General features: G+C 63.2%; 1 protein-coding gene across 2 annotated transcripts in view; it reads right to left on the bottom strand.

Annotated features, from left to right (window-relative positions):
- IFFO2 (intermediate filament family orphan 2) overlaps positions 1-24,333 on the bottom strand; it is a 36,986-nt gene extending 12,653 nt beyond the window's left edge. The window contains exon 1 of one of the 2 annotated variants that reach the window (XM_008265794.5): positions 23,397-24,333. In XM_008265794.5, coding sequence (XP_008264016.4) covers positions 23,397-24,058 — 662 coding nt within the window. In that variant the 5' untranslated portion in view covers positions 24,059-24,333. The remainder of the gene's footprint in view (positions 1-23,396) is intronic. The other variant, XM_051858047.3, reaches the window with a different exon arrangement.
- Positions 24,334-25,095: the final 762 nt, after the last annotated feature.

Genomic DNA, 25,095 nt, shown 5'->3' with positions numbered 1-25,095 from the left:
TCCCCCCTTTCAGCACCAGCCCACGGCTGAGCCAACGACTTGTCCAAAGCCACCACAGCCAGGTGTGGCAGAGTGAGTCCCAGCCCAGGTCTGGCCAAATCTAACCTCTGGGCCCCCTAGGGCTGAAAGAGCTGCCGGGCTCACAGGGGCCGGCAAGGACAGAAGGTGGTGGGGGGGATCACCTTGGGGGCAGGAGCGTGGGTTTCCTCAGCAGTTTCCAGAAGCTGTTCTGTCAGGTGGGGAGGGAGGGGCCCATCCGGTCTCTGCAGGGTGCCTTCAAGCAGGACACCCATCCCCCAGGCACTGAGCTGGAAAGCCCCAGAGAAAGCTCCACCCCCATTTTACAGATGGAATAATGAAGGCCCTGAGCACAGCCATCGTGGCCTGAATCCTCCAGGCTGCCCCTGCCCACCCTCAACCAACAGCTGCCAACACGAGCAAGTTCCCCAGTGCTGGGGGGGGGGGGAGCGGAGGGGCACCCGCGGATGACCTGCAGGCTGCTGTCCACCACGTTAGGCACTCACACACCTTTGCACGTATAAAACGTTCCGTAGTCCCCCCCAAGGGCCTGGCTCCGTGTGCAGGTCCGGAAACAGAGGCTGGGCCTCCTGAAACCCCCGCCCTCCTCCCGGCCTGTCTCAGGGGTCACCTCTCCCCAAGCCTCTGCAACTGTGCCCACTGTGCAGGCTGGAGGCCCCAGGGTCTCAGGTCTCACCCTCCCAGGTGGCCTGGCGCTGGAGCCGCCTCCACCTCTGTCTCCCGGATGCCAGGGTCTGCAGGCACCGACCTCAGGAGGTCTTGGGCCCCCTGTGCCCTGGTCAGACAGGGCAAGGAGGAAGCAAGGGGCCTAGCTGGGAAGAGAGGCACAGGGGAGCAGCCGGGTCGGGGCGGAGCACTGGCTCCCCACCGGGCACGTGGTAAGAGTCAGGCATGTGGCTAAGGGATCTGTGGAATGAATGAATGAGTCCAAGCTGCACACAGCCCTGGGCCCCCTCCCCCACAGCATCCCAAGCCTTCCCTTCCTAGGCTGGGGGGCTCCGGGAGCCAAGTTCCCAGCACTGCCTCTCCGGGGAGAGGCCAGGCCAGGGGGAGGGGCGGCCGGCAGGAAGCAGGCAGGGAGAGGGAGAGACAGCTTCCCAGCCCGCAGCCCGCAGCCCTGGGGCCAGGGAGCAGAGGCTGGGATGTCAGGACAAAGAGCGCAGGGAGAGGAAATGACTCCACACAGCAGCTGAGATCTGGGGCCGCCACCGTCTTGGCAGAACCAGTGGGGGCACTTGGGGACAGCAGGGGGAGACAGGAGCGGGCAGCCACCGACCCAACCCGATGTGGTCCCCCCGCATTCCTGAGGTGCCTCAGCTGGGACCACGTGTGGGAGGAGCCGGCCCAGCTGGCTGCTGGGAGGAGGGGTGGGCGGCTTTGACGCCAGCCCCCGCCCCCACCCGGCACTCAGGTCAGTGCTCCCCCTCCCCCGTCAGCTCTAGGGGACACTCAGGCCCGCAGAGAAAGGGCCCACAAAGCCAGGCCTACAGAGGGGCGGAAATGCACGCTGAAGTCACTGGCAGAGGGGCTGACTCACAGACCTCTCACTTCCTGTGCCGGCCGCAGGAGGCGCAGAAGGCTCTGTTGGGGCTCCAGCGCCAGGCTTGGGCTCGGGCAGGATTAGGGCCCCAGGAACAGCCTGGGGCCAGAGTCCTGAGACTCCTGGGCAGGAAGAGACCCGGCCTTTGCCAGCTGTGCAACCTTGGGCAAGTCAGTGACCCTCTCTGGGCCTCGGTCCCATCTGTGAGGTGGGACACACATCAGCTCCTTTTGAGAACTACAGTGTGGGTGACAACACCCAGTCCTGTCCCAGGCACCCAGCAGACAACCGAGGCTGGGCAGCTCCCAGGGAATCGCAGAGCCAGAGAGAAAGAGAGCTGGGAGGGGGTCACAGGAGTGTCCCCAGCTAGCCCAGGAAGGCCAGCAGCTGGCACGCCCAGGCTGACTCACTCAGGTGAGGCTGGACTGGAGCCATCAGTGGACAACTTCATTCCGGGCCAAGCGTGGGCCTGGCCCCTGGCAGAAGGCAGGTGCTGGGGGCAGAAACCTGCTTCCTGGCAGGTTGACAGCTCGTGCCCTTCCTGCTCCACCCTGGCCCCAGGGAGCTCACCCCCACTGCAGCAGGGCCGGCCAGCAGTGGGCTGGAGCCTGTGGCTCTGACCACAGGACACGTGGCCAGGCCGCTGCTCCTCAGCTCTGTGTGCCCACCTGCAGGTGCACGGAGGTGCCGCCCTGGCCTTGCCCAAGACCTCTGAGCAGAGCGTTGTCTGGAAGTGTCTGGAAGAGGCTGGGCACACAGGCATGGCCAGGAAGACAGGAGGACCCGGCACCACCAGCGCTGACACCAGGCCCGCTGCAAAGCTCTGCCTCCTGGATTTCTCCTGCTTGCCGAGCTGGGAGCCTCCCTTCCCCCCGCCAAGATGTCAGCTCCGGGAAGGCCCAAGCAGGCGGCGAGCAGGCGAGGCTCCCGCGGACCCTGCCCACCCAGCCCCAGCTCCCTGCGGGGATCACCGGGGATCATCCCCAGCCTCCCGCCTGCCGGCACCTTGCCATCTGATCCCGGGCAGGTGCGCATCTCGCCCATGCCCCCCAGAGCCCAGCTGCCCAGCGCACTCCGCAGCTCGCAGGAGGAAACACAAATTAAATGCCAACTGATTGTCTCCGCAGAGGAGGTATTAATTTAATGTGCACACTTAACCAGGGCAGCTGAGTCCATTACAGGCGGGCGGTAATGGCCAGGGCGGCCGGAGCACAGGCTGCGAGCCGGTGATGGGCACCGCGCGAGTGTGCCCCCACCCACCACACTGCCACCTGCCCAGATGGACACCCAGGCCTCCTCTCCACCTGCAACAGCAGCCTCAGCCAGGGGCCCCAGCGGGCCAGGTCTGTGCGAGCTGTCCAGCGGGCAGGCTGGGGTCCAGGGTGCTCGGGGAAGTACAGAGTGGGAGAGGGCCTTGGGGCTGTGGCAGTGACCCCAGAGAAGTCCTCCCAAGGGCCCTGGCCTCAGTTTCCTCACCTGCAACATGATCTCCTAGAACCCCTCTGGCCAGGACATTTGCCATCCATAGACCCTGGGCATTGTCCCCACTGGAGCCCAGGACCAGGCGACAGCCCCAGGGTCACCAGCTCCAGCCCCGCTCTCCTGGGTACACCAGGCCTCTGCCCCCTGGGTTGGCTCCAGCCACTCCCTCATTCCTCTCACAAACAGCTCCTGAGGGCTTGCCCCAAGCCGCACAGTGATGCAGAATCAAAGGTTACAGGCAGTGGGAAAGCTGTGGAGGATGGCCCAGGTCTGTGGGCCCCTGCACCCGTGTGGGAGACCCAGGAGAAGCTCCTGGCTCCTGGCTTTGACCCAGCCCAGCCCTGGCATTGCAGCCATTTGGGGAGTGAACCAGCAAATGAAAATTCTCTCTCTCTCTCTCTCTCTCTCCCTCTTTCTCTCTAACTCTGCCTTTCAATTTTTTTTTTATTTAAAAAAAAAAAGATACAAGCAGGAGGTCTGCTAGCCCCGGTCCGCTTCAGAGTGCCGGAATTCGATTCGCAGCTCCTGATTCCAGATTCCCATCACGAAGATCTTGGGAAGCAGGAAGGATGGCCCAAGTGATTGGGTCCCTGCCACCCACAAGGGAGACCTGGGTTGCATTCCCAGCCCGTGTGTCCTGAGCCCAGCCCCAGCCCTGGCCATGGTGGGCATTCAGGGAGTGCACCATTAGATGGGGGCTCTCTCTTTCCTTCTCTCTCACTCAAAGTACAAATTTAAACACACACACACACACACACACACACAGAGGTTACAGGCATCTCTGCCAACCCCACTAGGAAGGGCAGGCAAACGGAGAAGCCGTCTGCCGCGCGGTGGTCCCGGAGGGCCTGCTCTCTCGAGGTAGGATCTCAGCTCCCACCTCTGTCTGCTGGGGTAGCAACCCTCCCCTGCAGGACTCACGACGGACCAGACAAGCAGGCTCAGAAGAGGCACAGGGCGCCCTGAGTGGACACCGGCTGTCCTCTCCCTGGCTGTCCACGCTTACGGGAAGGAAGCAGAGGCAGCTGGGCAGGCCAAGGTCCCCAGCACCAAGGCAGGGACACGGCTGCACCCTGCCCTGACCCTCTGGGGGATCCGGAAGCAACCGAGCGGTGGCAATGAAATCAGCTGCTGGGTAATTCCCCCAGCGGGGAGGTGCGAGCAGGGGCAGCGGATGGGCAGTGAGGAGGAGCCGCAGGGAGTCACCCTCGTGCCCCCGCCTATTTCCTCGTGCCCCCTGCAGTGCAGCCGGGTGGTCTTGCGGCTCCCCCTGGGGAACCACCAGGCCCTGAGAGAGGCAGGAGAGAGACTGGCAAGCCCCCAGGCCGCCCCAGCCCCCCAGACCTCCGAGGAACAAGGCGGCCAGTGTTGAGGGCTGCTTCTGCCCCTAACTGGCTGTGTGACCCCAGCTAAGTCCCTTCCGCTCTGCTAGCCCCACTGTCCCAGGAAGAATGCAGTGGTGTCGAACGATGGATGCCCAGGACCCACTCAGCCGAGCCAGGGGAGCACGGTCCCTGGACAAACGCCGCGCGCTGACGACAATGCCAGCTCAGGCAGTGCAGGTCGGCCCTGGGTTCAGCAGCAGGTGCAATGCAAAGGGGCGGGGTGGGGGTGGGGGCTCTGGAGCCGAGGTCCCAGGATCAAACCCCAGCAAGTTCCCCACCGTCTCCGAGCCTCGCTCCTGACGCCCACTCGTCGGGTGTTCTGCAAATATTCCCTGGAATCCCAGTGCCGGGCACACCGTGAGCATGCAGCCAGCGTCATCCCCCTCATCCTCGTGACCCCAGAGAGGTCGGGAGAGACCGCCTGAGGGCTCCAGGGCCACACTATCAACGCCCCGGGCAGAGCGGGAGAAGCAGACGCTAATGCCACCAACTCCCCCTTCCAGCAAACCCCTGCTCAGCCCCCCCATGCCCCTCAGTGTACCCCGAGAACTAATGGGCACACGCTGAGCCCTTGGAGCCCTGTACAGCCAGGGGCCACCATGGCAGGACAGCCCAGCTGGTCTCATGCCACCAGCCAACGGGCACAAGGCACCAACAGGCCTTGTGGGCAACACGGGGTCCAGAGAAGCCCTGATTGCTCGCCCCAGAGCCAAGGTGAGGTTTCAGCTGTTTTGTGAGCCACCTGTTCCAAATACCCAGTGTCCTATTTGCCCAGGGCTCTGGTGTCACTCCCACCGGGTGTCATTTACTGAAAACACCCTCAGCAGTTCTGTGGACGCTCATAACCTGGCTGGACATCACACCTGAGCGGGCGCTGCCCCACAGGTGACACTGGCAGGGTCGGACACGCACATGCGAACTCGTTGGGTCACAGACACTGGCTTGGAGGAAGAGCCACTGAGCCAGAGGACTTGGTTTGCCCTTGACCTCACTTCTGAGGGTGCTCGGACCAGGCGATGCAGACCTTAGCAAGCTGCCGCCTCCGCTGGCCCAGGCAATCAGCCGAGGTTGGCACAGGACGAGCATAACAAATACCAGCTTTGGCGCCAGCATTGTGGTGCAGCGGGCTAAGCCCAAATCAGAGCACCGGTTTGAGTCCCAGCTGCTCCACTTCCGATCCAGCTTCCTGCTAGTGCACCTGGGAAGGCAGCGACTGATGATGACCCAAGTACTCAGGCCCCTGCCACCCATATGAGAGATCTGGGTGGAGTTCTGTCTCCTGGCTTCAGCCTGGCCCAGCCTTGACTGCTGCAGGCATCTGGGGAGTGAACCAGCAGATGGAAGATCTCTCCTTCCCTCCATCTCTACCACTCTCTCTGACACTCTGCCTTTCAAAAAAAAAAAACAGCTCTGGAGTCGGATGGAACGGGGTTCAAATCCCAGCATTCCTGGCCAAATGCTCCTGGGCGAACGATTATCTCTGAGTCTCCCCACGTAACCTCCCACGGAAGGCAGAGGGTGGGGGTTGTAAAGGGCCCTGGAGGCTGCTACAGTTTGTAAGAGAGATGGCAGGTGCAGGCTACAACAAAAGGAGGGCCCGGTGCCTTCCCTGTCCCCAGCTGGCTCTGGGGTCCGCCATAACGCCCTTGTTCTCTGTCCTCGCTGGCTTGCTGCACCATGGAACCGCTGGGTGGCGTGGTGGCTGCTGTCTGTCCTCAGCACCCCCGGCGCTGATGGCACTGACAGTGGGGGTCTCGATCCTACTCCTGCTCCCACCACACAGGGATGCTGTCACTTCCCTCGGCCTGACGTCCTCACGGCTGGGACGCGTCACGCCATCTGTCAGGTACCCCTCTCTGCTATGGTTTAGGTGTGGGTGCGGTGTGCTCCCCAGAGGTTCCTGTGCCGTCCGCCTGGCTCCCAGTGTGGCCATGTGGGAGGTGGTGGGATCTTCCCTGGGGGAAGCCCTGCAAGGGACTGAGCTAGTTTTCCGGGAACTTCCCCTGAGCCGCTGCGGGCTTCCTGTCTTGCCCTCTCTCCTGCACACGCCCCACCATGGTGCCATCCTCTGGGATGGGTCACAGCCAGCACCACCCTATTCCCAAACCCTGCGCTAAAGCAACCTCTTTTCTTTATGAAGTGCCCAGCCTCGGACACTTTGTCTCAGCAGCAGAAAACAGACCGGTACCCCCCTGTGTGCATATCTTTCTAATTTTGCGTGTGATGGATCAAGGACAGGAGCCTCAGCCACCGTAGCCTCTGTTGCCTGCCCTTCTTCCCAGAGACCAGTTCAGTCTCACACCCTCCCATTCCCCACCCCAGCCCCTGCCTTCTTCCCCAGGCTTGGGAGCAGGTGCGCCGAACTTGAAGAACCCGTATGAAGAGCTCGCCTCCCCCACCCCAGCCCACCTACGATATGCAAAGGCCCAGCCTGCTGGGGTCGGGGCCTCTGCCATGTGTTCGGTCCGTGTGCACACCGGCAGTCGGTCGAGCTCTGCGAGTTTATTTTCTTTGAATAAATTCGGTCTGCCGGTGAGTTCGTGCCCTGTCTCCTCCCTGTTTCTGAGCCCTTTTCCTTACAGAATGATGTCATGCACAACTAACCAAAGAGTGAAAACCACTTACATTTAAAAATTTAAACTTTCTTTAAACAGATATATTTTATTTATTTGAAAGGTCGAGTTAGAGAGAGAGAGAGAGAGAGAGAGAGAGAGAGAGAGAGAGAGATCTTCTATCTGCTGGTTTACTCCCCAAATGGCTGCAGCAGCCAGGGGTGGGCCAGGATGAAGCCTGGAGCCAGGAGCTTCTTCCAGGTCTCCCAGGTGGGTGCAGGAGCCCAAGGACTTGTGCCACCTTCCGCTGCTTTCTCGAACACATCAGCAGAGAGCTAAATAGAAGTAGAACAGCCGGGTCTCGAACCAGCACCCATATGGGACGCTGGCACTGCAGGCAGTGGCTTTACCCGATACACCACAGCACTGGCCCCTAAATTTAAAAGTTTAAGAAGACAGTTGTAGGGCCACTTCTGTGGCATCGAGGGTTAAGCTGCCGCCTGCAACACCAGCATCCCATATGGGCGCTGGTTGGAGACCCGGCTGCTCCATTTCCAATCCAGCTCTCTGCTGTGGCCTGGGAAAGCAGTAGAAGATGGCCCAAGTCCTTGGGCCCCTGTACCTACGTGGGAGACCCAGAAGAAGCTCCTGGCTCCCGGCTTCAGATCGGCCCAGCAGCTCCGGCGTTGTGGCCATTTGGGGAGTGAATCAGCAGATGGAAGACCTCTCTCTGCCTCTCTCTCTCTCTGTAATTCTGCCTTTCACATAAATAAATAAATCCTTTTTTGTGTGTGTTTAAAAAAAGACAATTGCTTCTCAGTCTTTTGGCTAAGATCAGGTGTGAATTTTAAGAAAATATCACTCATTTTTCCCTTGTTTTAAGTTGCATGAATATTTTACATGAAAGAACAGCAAACAAACAAACAAAAAAGTCAAGTCAACCAAACAAAAAGAATTTAACACCCACCCAATGCCCCTTCCTGAACGAGCCCTGAAGGCACTGTCTCTCCTTCCCTAGCTCTTTGCGATTTTTCATTTATTTTTTTAATGAGACTCTCCGAAGTAAAAGCGGGTGGTTTTCAAGCCTGCGTTTCCCACGTCTACGGCAGCATCCTCCCAGGCAGGTGACACGCAGGAGGCTGCGATGCACCTGTCCCTGTCCGTCCCGAGTCCCAGCAGCCAGCACTGCCGGGGACATTTGGTACACTTCGTGCACGTTCGTCCAGTCAATCCCTGGGGGAGGGGCTGCTGGCCCAAGGGCACGGGCTCAGGGCAGGCTCGTGTGCCCCTCCAAAGGGCTGCGGGTGACAAAGCTGCTGGTGCCCGGAGCAGCTCTGCCCGGGAGCCCAAGAGAAGCCGGCTGGGTCCCCAGGCCCTCACCCCAGCCCCTGAGCAACACTGCTCTGTGCCTCAGTTTCCCTCTTAAACACTGCTTCTCCCCTGAGTGGAGGAAGACCCCACCTCCACCCACCCTTTCCCAAGGAGCAAGGAGAGCAGGCTCCCCTGAGAAAGGGAGCGACGCCCCCCCCCCCCGAAAGAGCAGGGCTCTGTCCCAGCCGGGCGGCCACAGGCTCTGGGGCAGGCAGCCGCGTGTGGGGCGGGGCAGGCTGAGCCAGCACCTCCCGCCCAAGCGTGCGCCAAGCTGCAGCCTTGGCAGCGCCTCCTTCCCTTTGTCACTGCTCCCTCGCCCCCGTGTCTCCCCTGGGCGTCACATCCCAGCGTAAACGCTCTCCCCCAGGAGGCCCTGAGCCCTCGGTCAGAGTCAATGCCCCTCTTCTGACTGCACAGGCTGAGGCCGCCTGGCACTGAGGTTCCTCCTACCTGCCGGTCCCCCCGCTCCACCCAGCTCTTCACAAGGTCAGGCCCATCTCGGGGTCACAGCTGCCACTCCAGTGCCAGCCCGGAGCCCGGTACACAGCAGGCGCCAAATGAATGCTCAATGGATGCAACGACTCATCCACCTCCAGGTCTGCAGCGGGCGCAGCGCTGACCCACTGTGGCCTTGGAGATGGCCCCCTCCTTGCCCCTCCCTGCCAGCCTCAGTTTCCCCAGACAAGCTCCAGGGCAGGCCAGCTCTCAGTGTCCCCCTGGACGTCGGGGCGCACAGTGGGAAGGCTGGCGCCACGCTCTCTGTCCCTGGGAGCCCACCGCTCTGCCCAAGCTGCCAGGGAGCCTCCCCCTCTGCCCCTTCACCAGCGTCAGCCAGCTCTCAGCCGCCAGGGCGCCAGCTCTTGTGAGACCCAGAGGGCGGCAGAGGGTCCCGCGCCCAGGCCCACGTGCCCAGGCCCGAGGGGTCTGTGCCCAGGAGGGGTGGGGCCCCGCCCAGAGCTGTGTTTACAGCTCTGAGGAAAACAGCAGCTCCCCGGGCTATTTTGGAAAACTAATATGCACTTGGGTCTCTCTGTTTATTCCTGGCCATGGGCGGCCCTGCAGGTAAACGCAGGGCACTGTGGCCGCGGCTCAGGGCGATCTCCCAGCCAGGCCACGTGCATCCGTCTGTCCGTCCATCTGTCCGTCTGTCACCATGACCAAGCCTGGGGGCCGACTGCCATGCATTTCAAATGTCCCTCAACAGATGAGGGGGTCAAGCAGCCAGGCAGAGCCCACCAGGCAAGACCTGGGACACCCCCCGCCCTGCCCTGGTTCAAAACTGCAGCCTTGAGCCAAGTCATCTCCTAGGGCTCAGTCTTCTCATCTGTGAAATGGGGGAGAAATGAGCTGGACAACATGCCCACGCTGGTGCCTACAGGCACAGACCCCGGGATCCCAGCCCACGGGGAGACGCTCAGAAGTCCGGGCCATCTGCAGATGAGGAGTCCGAGGGGCCCAGGGAGTGCCCAAGGTCACCCACCCCACCAGGCGCAGCGGGGTAGGGGAGGGAGCACCCCTGAGCAGTCGCCAGGGGCACGGAGGAAGGAGTGACCCGGACCCAGCGCGAGGTCGGTGCGGCTGTGAGCGGTCCCGGGGCAGCCCCAACGTTAGCCTACCCGGCTTCGAAGGACTCGCACGGCAGTGTGATTAGCCACTGAACACGGCCCCGGGGTAGGACTCTCAGCTTGGCACCAGCCCCCACCGGTGTTCACCGGGCACCCCCCACCCCAACACACATCCGCTCTGCCTGTCACCGGGCTACTCAGGGGAGACAGAGGCCAGTCCCCTCGACTCTGGGGAGGGGCCGCGAGAGCACAGAGACCCCAGAGGCCCCTCTGTGAGGGGGAAGCCACCGGCAGCTCCTGTTTCCTCGTCCCCATTCTGCAGATGGGGAGAGCGAGGCTCGCGGAGCTGCGGTGACGGGTCCAGGGCCACCTAACCGTGCCAGGTCACGTTATGAACTGACAGCACGCACAGGCTCCAGTAACTCATTTAGTCCTCACGACAAGTGTGAGGTAGCACTACCATGATGCCCGTTGTAAAGATGAGAAAACTGAGGCCGAGGGCACAGAGCCAGGACTTGAGTGCCGGGAGTCTAGCTCTGCAGAGACCCCCCTGCTTCCGCTCCCCCAACAAAGGGGTGGGCGCTGGAGTAGGACCTCGTCTGTGCGATGGCCTAGGCTGCACTCGTTTCTGGGAAGAATTCTGGGGGCCGCGGCTGAAGGGACCCCGGGGGCCCGGGTGTGAGTCCTGCTCTGACGCCTGGTGACCCGGAAGCCACCCCTACAGGAAGCTCCAACTCTGCTTCCTCCTGTCACGGGGAGACGGGGCCACCCCAGGGCAGCGGGGACAGCGGGTCAGAGGACCGGCTGGCCCGGCCTAGCCCACCCTGGCAGGCCCACAAAGGCACAAGCTGGGGACTTTGCCTTGGGACAGATGGGTCAGAGAGGGGCGGCTGTCAGGCCAGATGGCCTGGGGGACACCAGCTGGGAGTGCAGCCCTGGCAGACAGAACGGCTTAACCCCTTCCTGTCCTTGGCAAGCCAGGCCCCCAGCCTCCAGCCTTGTCCCCGGGGCTACAGGGGGAGGGGAGAGCGACCTCAGGCCAATGGGGAGTGGAGGAGGTAAGGGCAGCCCTGAGCCGCCAGGAATCCACACGGCCATGGGCTGTGGACCAGGAAGCCCTGTGGTGCCACCCGGGGCTGGGGCTTTGCTTCCAGGACACCTGACCAGGGTGGACACCACCAGGCTAGGAGGCCGGAGCTGTTAGCCCGGGGCCCAGGCCACGGAAACAGCCAGGCCCGTGAAGGAGGCCCCCAACCTCCGGGGGCCAGGGAGGCCACCACACGCTGTCAGCCCCTGGGGGCCTCAGTCTCCCCACCAGGAAAGTAGGGGGCTGGACCGATCCTTGGGACCCAGGGCCACTTCCGGCTCAGAGGGCCCAGGACAAGGAACCTGCTTCCTTTCCCGGCACGTGCCGGGTCCTTCAGGGACCGCTCGATCCTTTCTCTGTGGGGCGCGAGCCTCGACTCGTGTCTGAGTCAAGATCCGGGCCTCTCAGGAGGAAGAAAGAGGGATTTTAGGGGGCAGAGGGAGTGCTTCTGGGGCTGGAGAACAGCCAGGCTGTTCCACGCTCCATGGACGGCTAAACGAGAAGGTGCAGCCGTCGGGATCGTGGCTAGACATCAGGAAGCACTTCCCAATGGGACAGGCCACGAACACACTGCCAGTCGCGTCCAGAGGAGGCTCTGGAATGTTCTTTGCTGGCAGTGAGGCCTCCAAGCAGGCTCTGTAATAGCCCCAGGCTGAAGGCCAGGGAGGAGGAGGTGAGGGCCACAGACAGCAAAGCAGCGTCTGGCCAGGGCACGTGCGCCAAGGGCTCGGCCGGCCCGGGGTTCTAGGTGGGCAGAGCACGGCCAGGCTCAGTCCCTGCCTGGGGCCTGCGCGCTGCTCCTCCAGGCGTCTCTGGATGTCTCCGGACAGAGGCTCCCGAAAAGTCCAAGAGCGCGAGCAGGGAAGGGCTTGGGGGCGGGGGCTGCCGCCCAGGAGCAAGGCCGGATGCACAGCCCCCCTGCTTGCTGTGCAGCCTCAGGTGAGTCACCAGCCCTCTCTGATTAATGGGGCCAGGAGAGCCCCCGGGCTCCACGGACCGGCAAGTCCTGGGTTCCTAAGTGTTGCCCCCAAAGCCCACACAGGGGCCTGAGCACAGGGGCCCAGGAAGTGTGGCGTGAATGACCAAGCAGCTGACCCGGGGAGAGACAGGGTCCAGGCTCCGCGGGACAGCTCCTCCCACCTGCCACAAGGCCTCTCCGGCTCCACTCGTGCACCCACGCATGCACACACCCACCCACACAGACACACGTGTGCAGCACGTGCTCCGAGCACGGAGACCCAGCTCTGACTCCTGCGGAGAGAAGGGTCTAAGCCATGGCGCCCAGCCTCGCCCTGGGGTCTCTGGGCGTTTGAGGTGCCCTCCCCTGGCTGGGTGGGAAATGAGTCACCAGGAGTGAACTCAGTGCTGACTTTTGAAGCCACAGAGGCCCGCGCTCCCATCCAGCCCCGCCACGGGTCATGTGACCTGCTGAGACTCAGTCTTCCTATCCACACAATGGGTATGGTCACAGCTGCCTTGCAGGGGCACTGCGGGGGGACATGGGACGCTCCTGCCGTGGCAGCGCCTCGGATGTGAGATCCCGTCTGCCTTCCTGGAGGAGCCGAGCAAAGCCTGGTCCCTGTAGTCCCTTCCACCTCGTTCCCCCCGTGGGGGGTGAAGTGCCCGGATGCAACAGAAGCTACAAAGCAGCCTTTGTCTCACCGAGGAAACCCTAAACCAGCCGCCCTGACGTCAGCCGTGGAGAGACAATGCCAGGCCAGCCCTCAGCGGCACCCCTCTGCCCGGTGAGCCTGGCACCCACTCTGAGAACTGGAGCTGCTTCGCTGCTTACTGCTGGGGGCAGGGCAGGCTTGGACCCCCGACTTCCAACTCCTGGGTCTCAGGCCCAGGAAGACACAGGCCACTTTGCAGCCGGCAGATGGAGTCCACGACCAGGGGGAAAACACTCTGGGTGAACACTGTTGGCGGCGGGTTCGAATCCCGGCTCTGCTCCTGCCTTTAAGAGGGACCTCCTGGGACGGACACCACACAGCAGGAGACTCACGACCCGGACATCGAGGCGGCTCGGCCGCTCTCTGACCCCCAGGAGGGCAGGGACAAGGACAGAGGCACCGTCTCACCACCTGGGCTCCGCCAAGCCCACCTGGGAGCTGCAGGCTCCAGGCGACCCCTGTGCGGGACACAGCCTCCAAGGCTCCTCGCTGGACGCTGTGCCCAGAGCACAACAGGCCACTCTGCAGCTGGACGCGGGAGGTGGGTCTCATCGCATTGGAGCCTGGGGGCCTGGGAGGCCCGGGGCAGAGGGCACAGGGCAGGGACAGCTAAGGTGACCGCACCACACTTGGCACCCAGCAGCCTCTGTCTCCCCGAGTTGTTGTCACAACTTCAGGTTGTCGTGTGCCCGTTTCACAGGTGGGCACGGCCACAGGCTGCGGACTGCCCTGACACAGCTGCCTTGCAGCCAGGCCCCGCACAAGCTCCTCCCTCTGCTGGGAGCACCCAGCCCCCTTCTTTCCACTCTCATTGGCCTTCAAAACACAACAAAGATAACGTCTTCTCCAGGAAGCCCTCCTTGCCTAGCCCTGAACTGGATCCGGTGTCTTCCAGAACCCTGGGTCTTGGGGCACCCGGGGTCTCACCGAGCTCTGGTCCTGACTGCAAGAAGCTCCCCCACCCCTCCCCAAGGCTATTCCACCGCCTGCCCCCACGATGGCCTTCTGCCCATTACAACAGGGGCTGGGGCGAAACGGGGGTGTCCGGCCCCGGCCCGGAGAGGAGCTGTGTGCCGGGGAATCACAAGGTGCACTTAGCCCAGCGGCTCTGCCCCTCCCCCCGGCAGCAAACCAGGGCAGCGAGCCAAGAACTGTCTTAAACACCCTGAGTAATAAAAATGGCCAATTAAGAGGGCGGAAGGCAGTGTCTCGGCTGCAGGGGCCTCTCTCCATGGAGAGCAGAAGAGTGGGGGGCCGTGCGAACCTGCACATCCTGAAGTCGAGGCACGCAGGCCGGGAACAGTGCAGAGCCAGCCCCTGTCCCAGCGGCCACCCCATGCCCACTCTTCGCCCCTACCCCGGTCCCCCAGAAGCCCAGCCCTGTTTCACAGCACAGAGCAGCTGCCGGTGTCTGAGCACCGACACTTCATCTGCTTCCTCACACAGTCCAGGCAGCACGACTGTCCCATTCTCCAGATAAGGAAACTGAGGCTCGGAAAGGCAAAGTGCGTGTCCCAAGGTCTCAGAGCTGAAAAGAAGCAGAAGCGCCCTGTGGCATCCTCGCTCCCCAATTTCCGAGTGCCACACGGATGCTCTGCCCCAAGCTAAGTTAGTGAGCAGGCTTCTGTCCACCGCCCCACCCCGGCTGGCCCCGGGCGTTCCATGGGGCTTTGGGTAGCTGCAGTGTGGGTGAGGCCTGGGCTTCCTGAGAGGCAGTCCCCACGGGCAGCACCCTCAGTTCACAAAGCGTCTCCACCGGCATCGGTTCCTTTCTAGCCTCGTGAGGTCAGCGTAGCCCCATTTCACAGAAGCAAACTTCGAGGCTCGGCTACTTGCACCGACTATGCTCCCTTCCAGCCCCTGCACGGGGAGACTGGATCTGGGGCCTGACTTCCTGGGTTCGAATCGGGACTTGCCTCTTTGGAGCTGTGATGCAACCCCATTCCCTCGGGGTCTCCGGGGCTCAGTTTCAGGATTTCCACGGTGGGCTAAGGAGACGCTGGGGCTCACGCACTGACAGCCGGGCTCCCTGAATTAAACATCTGTAAGCTGCTTTGGATGGAGCCGGTATAACTACTTTTATTAATCAACTACTACATGTTTATTGTGCTCCTGGAATGAGCACAGCACTGTTGCGGCAGGCACCTGTCACGGCAGGGTGCATTTGCCCATGTGCCCGGACTCTGGGCTCCAGAGGACCGGGACTCTGTGTGCCGCCCTGCGGGGCCCAGCAGGGGGACCTGGCACAGGGAGAGGCGGGGGAACCCTGGTCTCCTCTTCCCCACACCAGAGGCACAACACAACAGCATTGAGTTCCCTGTGCCCAGGCACAGTTCACAGCGCCGACCGAAAGCAAAAGTGGGGGCGACCTGGCCCAGGGCGGAGCCAGCCTCCGCCCTGTCCCCGGCTTGCCCCATGCTCTCCGCTGCTGTTACGACGATGGCGACCTCCGGGCACGCCCTGGGCAGCATCAAAGGACCATTTCCTGGAGTTCAAGACCCACAGCTAGCCCCGGCTTCGCCACAGGGTTCCAGAGACCACCAGGAAAGCTCTGGGCGGGCACCAATCCGCCTTCCCGGTTCCCCATGCGCTCCTGCCGGTCCCGCCGGCCCCCACCTGGGATCTTCTCTGGGGCACAGCTGTGCAGAGCTGCCCCGGTGGCCCGGAGCCTCATCTGCCTGTGCTGCCGCTGAATCATTTGCCTCTCAAGAAATAATTACCACAGCATGACAGCAGCAAGTCTCCTGTCCTGCCACCCGCCGTGGCAATATGGTGACACACACCGGGGAGACCCCGCACTCGGCCTGCCTGCCTCCTCACCCGTGGTCAGCTGTCGGGTGGCATGGGACAAGGCCACCCCTGCACGTGGGGTCTGGAGACCCCAACGGGGCCCACTGCGCGCTCTGGGACACACTGTTTCCCCTGTGAACCTCTGCTTTGTGAGATGAGCGGAATCAAGTCTTACTTCTTGGGGCTCTTAAACAATTATCACTTCCTTAAAGATGGCAGTCGAGCCTGGCGCATAGTAGGTGCTTAATGATCGCTGCTGCTACACGGCATTGACTTCTTTTTAAACCCTTTTCCCGAAGCTCTTCATCCCATGTTTCAAAAACTTAGTTACTTGAAAGGCAGAGACAGACAGACAGAGATCTCCATCCACAGGCTCCTTCCCCCAGTGCTACAGCTGGGGCTGAGCCAGGGGCTGGGAACTCAACCCAGGTCTCCCACGTGGGTGGCAGAGACCCAGCTCCTGGAGCCCTCACCTGCTGCCTCCCAGCATGCACCGTTATCGGCAGGAAGCTGGCAGCGGGGGCAGAGGCGGGACCTGAACCCAGGCATTCTGATACGGGATGCGTGTGCTTGAAGCAGCGTCTTCACTGCTGGCTCTCAGCTACATTCTATCAACTGATTGAACTCATAAGAAACGTTACACCCATTTTACAGACCAATAAACTGAGGTGTGAGATCAAATGGCATGCCCAGAATCCAACCACTCCAGGAAAGCCACAGAGCGAAGTCTTCACAGGGCACGGGCAAGTCCACCCCGCCAAGCTCCCCTTCCCAAGGGGGCAAAGTGGAGCTCCACCTGGGCAAGGGTGGGGATTCGGCCAGGCTCCCGCACTCCTGTGCCACCACCCACGGGGGTCAGCAACTGCACAGCCACTGAGGGAGCCGGAGGCATTCGCTGGGGTTACTGCTGGGTGACAGCCACCTTGTCTGTCCCAGGGAAGGGACTGGGCGACCACGTCGTGCCCAGCGAGGGCGGAGGCCACGCCCCAGGTGGGCGGGCAGAAGCATCACAAGTCTCCACCAGCCTCTCACACTCTGACCACGCCCAGACGGCCCCATGACCTTGGCCTCCAGCCAAGGGCAGCGACCACCTTCCCCGGACCCCTGCCGGCCCCCCCCACCCCCGCCCCGTCTCTGCCTGCCTTCGGGAGGTGGCCGGGCTCACACCCTGGGCCCCCAGAGACTTTCCAGGCAGCTCCCCTAGAATTTCACGCTTGTGCTGTTCCTGTGTCCGCCCATCTACCCCTCCCACAACCCTATTTTGCAGGCGAGGAGACTGAGACTCAGAGAGACAAAGGGGTCAGTCCAAGCTCATCCCGCTTTTTGCCCCAACAAAAGCATTTACAATTTTATCAAAATTTTTGGCTTAGTGAACTAGAAATTTTAATTCCGGGCCCGAGTCTTCAGCACGAAGTCCTCCGATGTCAGGTCCAGCCCCTTCCCTCCACACACAGACGGTTCCCTGGAAACAGGGCGGGGGGGGTGGTCAGTGTCAGTGCCATCAACGTCATCTGTTGTATAGCCCCAGCCCCCTGGGCGGCCAGAGTACCCCCCCCCCCTTGCACAAAGTTCACACAGCCTGGACTCTGGCAGGCCCGGGCTGGACTGTGCAGGCACCAGACAAAGCCAGCCCCAGAGCCGCCCCCAGAGAGCTCCGTCAACCCCAGGCAATTTCCCACTCAGGGCGTGGGAGGCTGGGGTAGGGAGGCAGTGGGCGCTCAGGGAACAGCCACACATCAGCAGCCCCAAGCACAAGGGGCCAGCGGGGCTGTACCCTGTACCCTTCCCCATCCCGGGCCTTCTGCCATCCAGACGTGGGGAATAAAGGGCACGGTGGCCAGGCTCCCACCTCCCCAGAGCCAGCCAAAGCCGGGGCTCCAGCACCGCGGACACATCAGTTCTCCCAGCAGATGCATCTCATTGCGGCAAAGGGCGTGTTCAAATTCTGGGTTTACCCTTGGGCGGCCTTCAAACCCGGACACGTGGGGATGCAGGCTGTGAGCCTGGACGGGGAGCCGGGGTGCGCGCGCATCTGAGTGTGCATGCGCGTGCCGTGCACGTGTGTGTGTGTGTGTGTGTGTGTGTGTGTGTGTGTGTGTATACACGCTGGGGGGCATCCGGTGGGCCCGGGCAAAGCCCCGCCCCGCATTCCTCGGAGAAGGAATTTCCCAAGCAGGCGTCAGCTGTCTCCCTGCTTCCTTTTCTTTTCTGGGACCTCACTCCCCTCCCTCCCTCTTGAGGCTCTGAGAACCTCCCCCAAGCCTGTCCCCAGTGAGAACCCAGCCAGGCCCAGGACTGCTGATCCGGTTCTCCAGGGAACCCAGGACCCGGCTGGGGGTGGCGGGGAGGGGGCTTTCTTTTGAAGGCGGCTGGGGTGGCAGGAGACTTCCGCAGGCACAAATCACCCGCTCAGGGCGGCTCAAACCCGCCTCGCAGATGCCGGACAAAGAAGCCGTGTTTCTCCCTCCGCCCCCAGTGCCATCCCTGGCACCTTCCACGGGACAGAGGGAGCCGCAACGTGTCCCGAAATGGATTTGTTGGGCAGTCCAGGGCTGCGCCTGCAAATCCTCGAGAATGAAGGGATCAGATGTGGGGGGAAGGGCGCCGGCCAGCCCAGGTGCCTCGCTGGTTCCTGCCCCATCCCTGGGAGGGCGACCTTCCTGTCCCTCTCTCACCAAGGAGGAAGAGGGGGCTCGGCAGCCCAGAAGGGCTCGGCACGCTGCCCCCAGCCCCAGAGACCGGCAGAGCCAGGATCCGAACCCTTTTCCCACCATCCTGGGCTGCCTGCTCGGGAGTCAGAAACAAAGAGTCCCCGTGATTGGCCGCTTCAGGAACCACAGAAGTGTCCGTCGCCTGGGCCAGCTCTCAGGGGCCAGCGCCCACCTGCCCCAGGCCTCCACTGGGTGTGACCGGAAAAGGCAGGGGACACTCCAGCTGACCGCCCCCACCCCCCACCATCCCTTTTGGGAGACCTCCATGTCGCCGCCAGCCCAGCCCCTTCCGGCTCCCGGTCAGAAACAGCTGTGGCAAAATCCCTCCCATCCCAGAAGTGGCTTTTTAGAAAATGCTTAAAACAGACACAAAGAGGTGGCGAGAACTTTGCCAAGCGCCGGCTGCAGGCAGACGGTGCGAGCACCACGCTGGGGCGGGCAGGATGAAGGTCTGCCCAGCTCAGCTTTGTGGATCCGCCCCTCTGGGCCTCAGTTTCCCCATCTCTGAAATGAACGCACTATGCCAAATCAGCAGTTCTTTGTTCCTTTCTTTCTAATCCCCTTAAGAATCTCAATCTGGGGGCTCGGCAGAAACGGAGCTGCCCGCAATAGCTGGGTTTGGGTGGGGGCTGGGCCGGGACAGGCACGGGACAAATCCCAGGTGCTCAGTCTCCCACGGTCCCCAAATGGCCCCAAGGCAGCCAGCCATGGGTTCCAGGATGAAGAACTCACTTGAAAACCACCAGGCTGACCGATCGTGGTGGTCCCGCCACACTCTCAAAGGACCCCCGGGGGGCGGCACTGTGGTGCAGCCTGTGGGGGCCGCATCCTGTATCAGTGCTGGCTGCTTGGCTTCAGACCCAGCTCCCTGCTAACGCGCCTGGGAAAGCAGCAGAAGATGACCCAAGTGCTGGGGCCCCTGCACCCACGTGGGAGACCCGGATGGAGCTCCTGGCTCTGGCCTGGACCAGCCCTGGCTGCTGCAGCCATCTGGGGAGTAAACCAGCAGATGGACTGACTCTCTCTCTCTCTCTCTCTCACACACACACACACACACCCCTTGCCTTTCAAATAAATAAATAAATCTTTAAAAAAAAAAAAAAGAGAGAGAGACCCTCCCGTCAGCTGGGTACCAGGTGACTAACCAGGAGTGCCAGCAGCTCATAGCACACTGGACCTGCGGGGACCAAGAGGGGCTGCTGCACCCAGGGCACCACCCCGTGCCCCCGGCAGCCAGGCCGGCACAGCCAGCATGGGGTAACTTCCTCCACCAACCACGGCAGCTTCCTCCCAGGCACCAAGCTACGGGACCTCACGCCTGCCAAGCTCAATGCGTCCCTGCTTCCTTTGGGGCCAATGAAGAGAGAAGAAAGTCCTGACATAGTCCTGCCTGGGGATGGCAGGGAAGCCCTGCCCGACCCTGAGCCGTCTGAGGCAGAGGCCCGAGGGCCCCAGGACAGAGGCAGGCCACTGTGGTCTCGGGAGGCAGAAAGGTCGGCTGTGCCCCAAGCCCCTTCCGGTCCCAGACCTGAAGTGTGGAGCGAGCTGGGAGGAATCTCCCAGGAAGCCCCTCAGGTGAAGGTGGAGGTCCCGAGGCCCAGAGAAGGCAGGGGACGGCTGGAGGCTGCACAGCGCTTGACAGCGGAGCTAAACCTGCAGCCAGGCCGCCCGACGCAGAGAACCCTGCAGGTGTGTAAAGTCCGGGGGTTCGGCAGGAATGCCCCGGGGAAGAGCCCCCGCTTGCACACTCAGAACAAGACGCTTCGGTGGCACTGGGTGGTGACAGAGAAGAGCTGTTTGTTTTGGTTTCCAAATCAACGCTTGACAACCTTGCCTTTGGAGGGTTTCAGTAACCACAATGGCCACGTGGTGAAGAGTGGGCTCGGCGGAGGGGAGAGCGAAGCCGTGGTGGGCGGGGCCGGGGCCTGGGCACCCCAGCCAGGGGCTCCACGCGGGGTCTGTCCGGGTCCCACTGACAGCACAGGAGGCCGTGGTAGGCAGGGCACACCGGGGACACACGGGCTACGACACAGAGCAGCCTCAAAGACGAGCAAAGTGAAAGCAGCCAGGCACCTAAGACGGGGTGCCGTGGGTCCCGTTGACAGGAAGTGCCCAGAGAAAGCCAGTGTACGGAGTTGGAGAACAGACCAGATGTGAGACAGCGCCCGCACCTGGGCACATGTTGGGGGAGGGGATGTGTGGCTCTAAAACCGCACAGTGGTGACAGTTGTGCAACTCTGTGAATGACCAAAAATCACTGAGACACCAAAACGAGTGGCTTGCATGGCACGGAAGCTACACCTCAAGGAAGCTGTGAGAGTTTTACATAGGGAATAGTGCAGGGGTGCATGGATACGGCCCCAAATCATGGAGGCAGGACCCCGAAGCCTCCAGCTGGAAGGACACAGAGCCACCACAGCCCAGGTTGCCCCTGGGGGTGCACACAGGGGGTCTCTCAGGCTGGGAGCGCATCCAGGTGGACCAGGGGAAACCCTGGGAGTTTCCTTCCCTGGCCAGGCCCCGTCCATTGCTCAATGCCCGGGGTGCCAGCGAGACGTCCTGCAAGGATCAGGCTTCAGGAGCCCGGGCACACGCTCTCAGGCCTGACAGGCTCACAGGTGGGGTCAGAGGGGAGCCGGGCTGGGGAGTCCCCTTAAGCTCACAGAGCAGCTGGCCGGTGGTGGTTCTCAGGTTTATTGTATTTATTTATTTATTTATTTGAAAGGCAGAGAAAGAGGGGGAGAGAGAGAGACAAAGAGAGAGAGAGAGAGAGAGAGACAAAGAGAAAGAGAGATCTTCTATCTGCTGGTTTATTCCCCAAATGGCCACAGCAGCCAGGAGCCAGGAACTCCGTCAGGGTGGCTGGGTGGAAAGTGGAGCGGCCAGACCTGGAAGCAGGCTCCAGATATGCGATGCTGGCGGCCCTGGCTTACCCCGCTGCGCCACAACCCTCGCCTCACCGGCAGTTTTTAAACACTTTTCAAAGTTGTCTGCGCACTCTCCTCGCCCAAAACAGTTCTTCTAAGAAGCCCAAATGCACAACAAACAAAAAGAGAATGGGACTCTTATAACCGTACCGTGGGCTCCCACCACCTATCCCACCTATCCAACTCCAATCAGCGAGACGGATGCGGCCACTCTGACGACAGAGCCACATCCCGGTTAAATTTATCTCCAGACCCGGCTCCAGGACATCAAGGAGGGCCTGACGCGCACAGCTAAGCAGCTACAAATGGGAGCCGTTGCAGGAGCTTGCTCGGTAACCCAGAACCCTCTTCAGACAAAGGAGAGGAGGGGGCTGTCACTGGAGGCCGGCTGCTAACCAGGTAGCCTGGTAGTGAGATCCGGGGGGTCCGTACTCAGAACCGAGCACGTTTTTAGGAGCCCGCCGGCCCAATGTATTTCTAAATTATAACTTTTGCTAAGTGTTCACGGAACCCCACGGCATCTCCGAGGAAGCCTTGGTCTTTCAGGAGCACGGTTCTGGCCCAGGCGCCTCATTCCACAGAGAGGGAGGGAGACTGAGACCCAGGAAACCGTACGCTCAATTTAGAAAAATCCAGCATGTGCCTGCCCTGAACCAACTTTGGAAAAGACAGGCCCCTCCAGTGCACGCACAGAACCAACAACTGAAGGGGAAAGAAGGTGCGTGTGCACCCCAGAGGGCGGGCAGAGAGACACCTGCCCCCCACCTGCCTCAGCAGCACCAGCTCAGGCCGGGCCAGCACCAGAAGCTGACATCACACCCCACGCCCGGGTGCAGCGTGGACAGACCATTGCGCAAGGCCAGCCCGTCTCCCATTAAGACTGGGCACGGTTTTTTCATCTGCTTAGCAGCCAGGTCCAGAAAGCACACACACAATAAAATAAACACAGAACAAACGCCTGCGGCATGACGACACGGTCAACGGCGGCGGAGAGGGGAGGCCCAGTCCAGGCCAAAACAAATGCCCATTTCCCTCACCCGCACCAATGAGGCTGACCACGAGGGGCAGACGGGTGGTCTCCCCACGGCAAGGCTCCAGGCCACTCTCAAGTCCTCCGGTGGGGCAGGTGCCCCAGGAGAGGCAGGCAGGACCCGCCCCAGAAGGCCACACTCCAGCCTTTCTGCTCCCAGCTGTTCCACACGGTAACCTCGGCTGAGGACCTGAACCCTTCCCCCAGGCACCACCCTCCCAAGCGTCTCCTTCTTCCCTGGGGTGGGACTGAACTGAAGTGCCCATCACCAATGCGACTGCACTTGGAGACAAAGTCCTCAAGGAGATAACTAATCCTCCCCTCCAGCAACTGTGGGCAAACACACGTGCCAGGGCCTCCAACAATCCCCCCGCCCCCAGCAAGTGACGGAGCGGACACTTGAACCCACCTGCCCCGTGCGAGACGGAGGGAGGAGACCCACGCTCCCTGGGCAGGCGGTGCAGGATGGGAGCCAAGGCCCCTCTCAGTTCAGAACCACGTCTCCAAAGGCACGGACGGGTGCCTGTGCCTGGAACGGCAGCCGCCAGGGCCTGGGGTCCCTCCCTCACTCGGGCCAGAGATGCCACAGACAGACCCCTGTCCCCTTATCAGAGATCCCCTGCAGCCAGGACTGTCCACCAGGCCGCACAGCAGCATGTAGCCAGGCCTGTGGGTGATCTGCCGCCCTGCCAGACACGGTGGTCTGCGTCCACTCAATGTCCAGTCCCCTAGCCCCACACGGTGGGCTGGGGGCTCAGGGCTCCCTTTGATGGGGCTCAATAAACCATGAACTCGCGCAGAGTGGGGAGCAGAGGGGCGCAGGGAGGCCGTGGCCAGGCTGAAGCAGGCAGCTGGACCACAGAGCCATAGCAAGACGCAGACCCTGGCTCCAGGGGGTGACGCCAGGGCCATGCATCTTCAAACACAGGACCTCAGGGATTCAAGGGGGCTGGCTCAGAGTCCCGACTTCTCGGCTGGGAGACAGCCAGCCAGGAGTGGCTGCAAGGCCGGTTCAGATCCCAGCTTCACCAGCGAGCGGCCCGGCAGCCCCAGGCAAGTCACTGGGCTCCGTGCCCCACAATGTGTTCATCTGCAGGCCAGGGATGGGCCTGTCGCACACCCCGCATCAGCGGACTCCGGGGCCAGGCCCAGGGTCGCGCAGCACCCACCCCCAGCCCCGGGCCCATCTGCCCGCAGCAGCTGCCGCCGGCGCCACCCGCCCGCCCCTCCCGGGGAGCGCTCACCTCCGCTTGTACTCGTCGCGCTCCCGCTTCACCTTGGCCAGCACGTTGTAGAGCGCGCGGATCTCGGGCGTGATGGTGTCGATCTGCACGCCCACGCCGTCGGGGTGCACCCACGACACGCCGGGGCCCTGCACCGTCTCCACGCCGCCGCCGCCCGTGCGCCGCACCTGCGTGTAGCTCCAGATGGTCCCGGGCAGGCGGCCGTAGTGCTGCGGGTGCGAGCCGCCGCCGGGGGCCACCGGGGCCGCGGCGTTGGCGTTGGCGCCCGGCGCCGCGCAGCCGACCCCCGGCCCGCCGCCCGGCGCGGGAGGCCGCAGCAGCTCGGGCCCGGTCTGCACGGCCTGCTCGCGGGAGAAGGTCTTGTAGCGCAGCCGCCGCTCGCGCTCGCTCTGCTGCTGCTCCAGCTGCTTCTCCAGCAGCCGGTTGCGCCGCTCCAGCTCGTGCACTTTGGCCAGGAAGCAGCGGAAGCGCACGTTGAGTCCTTTCAGAAGGTGGATGTTGGAGCCCAAGTCGTCCCGCAGCGCCGCCGTTACGGGCGACGGCCCGGGCCCGGCTCCGCCGCCGCCGCCGCCGCCCCCGCCGGGGCAGCCGCCGCCGCCGCCGCCGCCCGGCGGGCAGCCGAAGGCCAAGGCCATCTCCCCGAACAGCAGCGAGTTGACCATGCGCCGGCTGCGCGGCTCAGGGCCCCGGGCCCGCGGCTCCAGGTGCGGCTCCAGCTCCGGGCAGGGATCCCGGCGCGGCCGGGCCAGGGCGGGCGCGGGCTCCAGCGCGGCCGGCCGGGCGGCCCCAGATGCGCGCCAGATGCGGCCTTCGCGGCGGCGGGCCGACTGCCCCCCGGATGCGGGCGCCCAGGCGAGGGAGGGGTCCGGCCGCTCCGGGACGCGGTGGAGGCCGAGGCGGCCGCGCGAGGACGCTGAGGGTCGCGAGTCCGGGCGCCGGGGCTGTCAGAGGCGCTGTGGAGGGGCCGCGGCAGCCGCACGCAGGGGACTCTCCGCCGGCACTGCCCCTTCTGCGGTGGCCCCGCCCACTGCAGACACGCGCCCCGCCCCCTCCGGGCCCCGCCCCCTCCTCCTCCCTCTGCGGCGATCCCGGCGCCCGAGGCCCCGCCCCGAAGCCCGCAGCGCCGGGCCACGCCCACGGGCCCTTGGCTCCGCCCTCCCAGGGGGGGCCTCCGCTCTCTGCGCCGCGCTGACTGGCCGCGGCAGCTCTGACCCCGCCCAGATCCCCGGCGGGGCCACGCCCTCCCCTGCGCTGGGTCCCGCCGCTACGCGGGGCTCGGATTCTCTGCGTGGGGACGCGGACCGCAGAGCAGTACCAGGGTTCTGCGGGAACCGCCGCAGAGCCGGCCCGGCCTCTTAAAGGGACCGTCGGGCTCGGCAGCGGGGTCGCCCCCTCTCCCACGTGGTCTGCGGAGGAGGCTCGGCTGCTCTGTCCTCCCTCAACCCCGGACCCTTCCCCCTGCCCCAGATTCCGAGGGATGCGGCCGACAGCGTCCTGGAAGGGCTGGGGGACCACGGCGTCCGCAGGTGCAGCGGCACCCCACTCCCCACCCCCCAGAAGCGGCCTGGATCGACCTTCGCGGGCTAAGGCCGCGCTTCCGCCAGCACGTCCCCCACGCGGCCGAGCGGGCGCTGCTCGCGGTCCCCTCCACCGCCAGGCCGCGCGTCCCCGCCTCCAGCCGAGGGCTCGCTGCCCAGAG

Source organism: Oryctolagus cuniculus, chromosome 7 (genome assembly GCF_051225735.1).
Source record: "Oryctolagus cuniculus isolate XC-2025 breed Fujian yellow rabbit chromosome 7, ASM5122573v1, whole genome shotgun sequence".
In the NCBI taxonomy this organism is placed as follows: domain Eukaryota; kingdom Metazoa; phylum Chordata; class Mammalia; order Lagomorpha; family Leporidae; genus Oryctolagus; species Oryctolagus cuniculus.
This window is presented reverse-complemented; position numbering and strand designations above follow the sequence as displayed.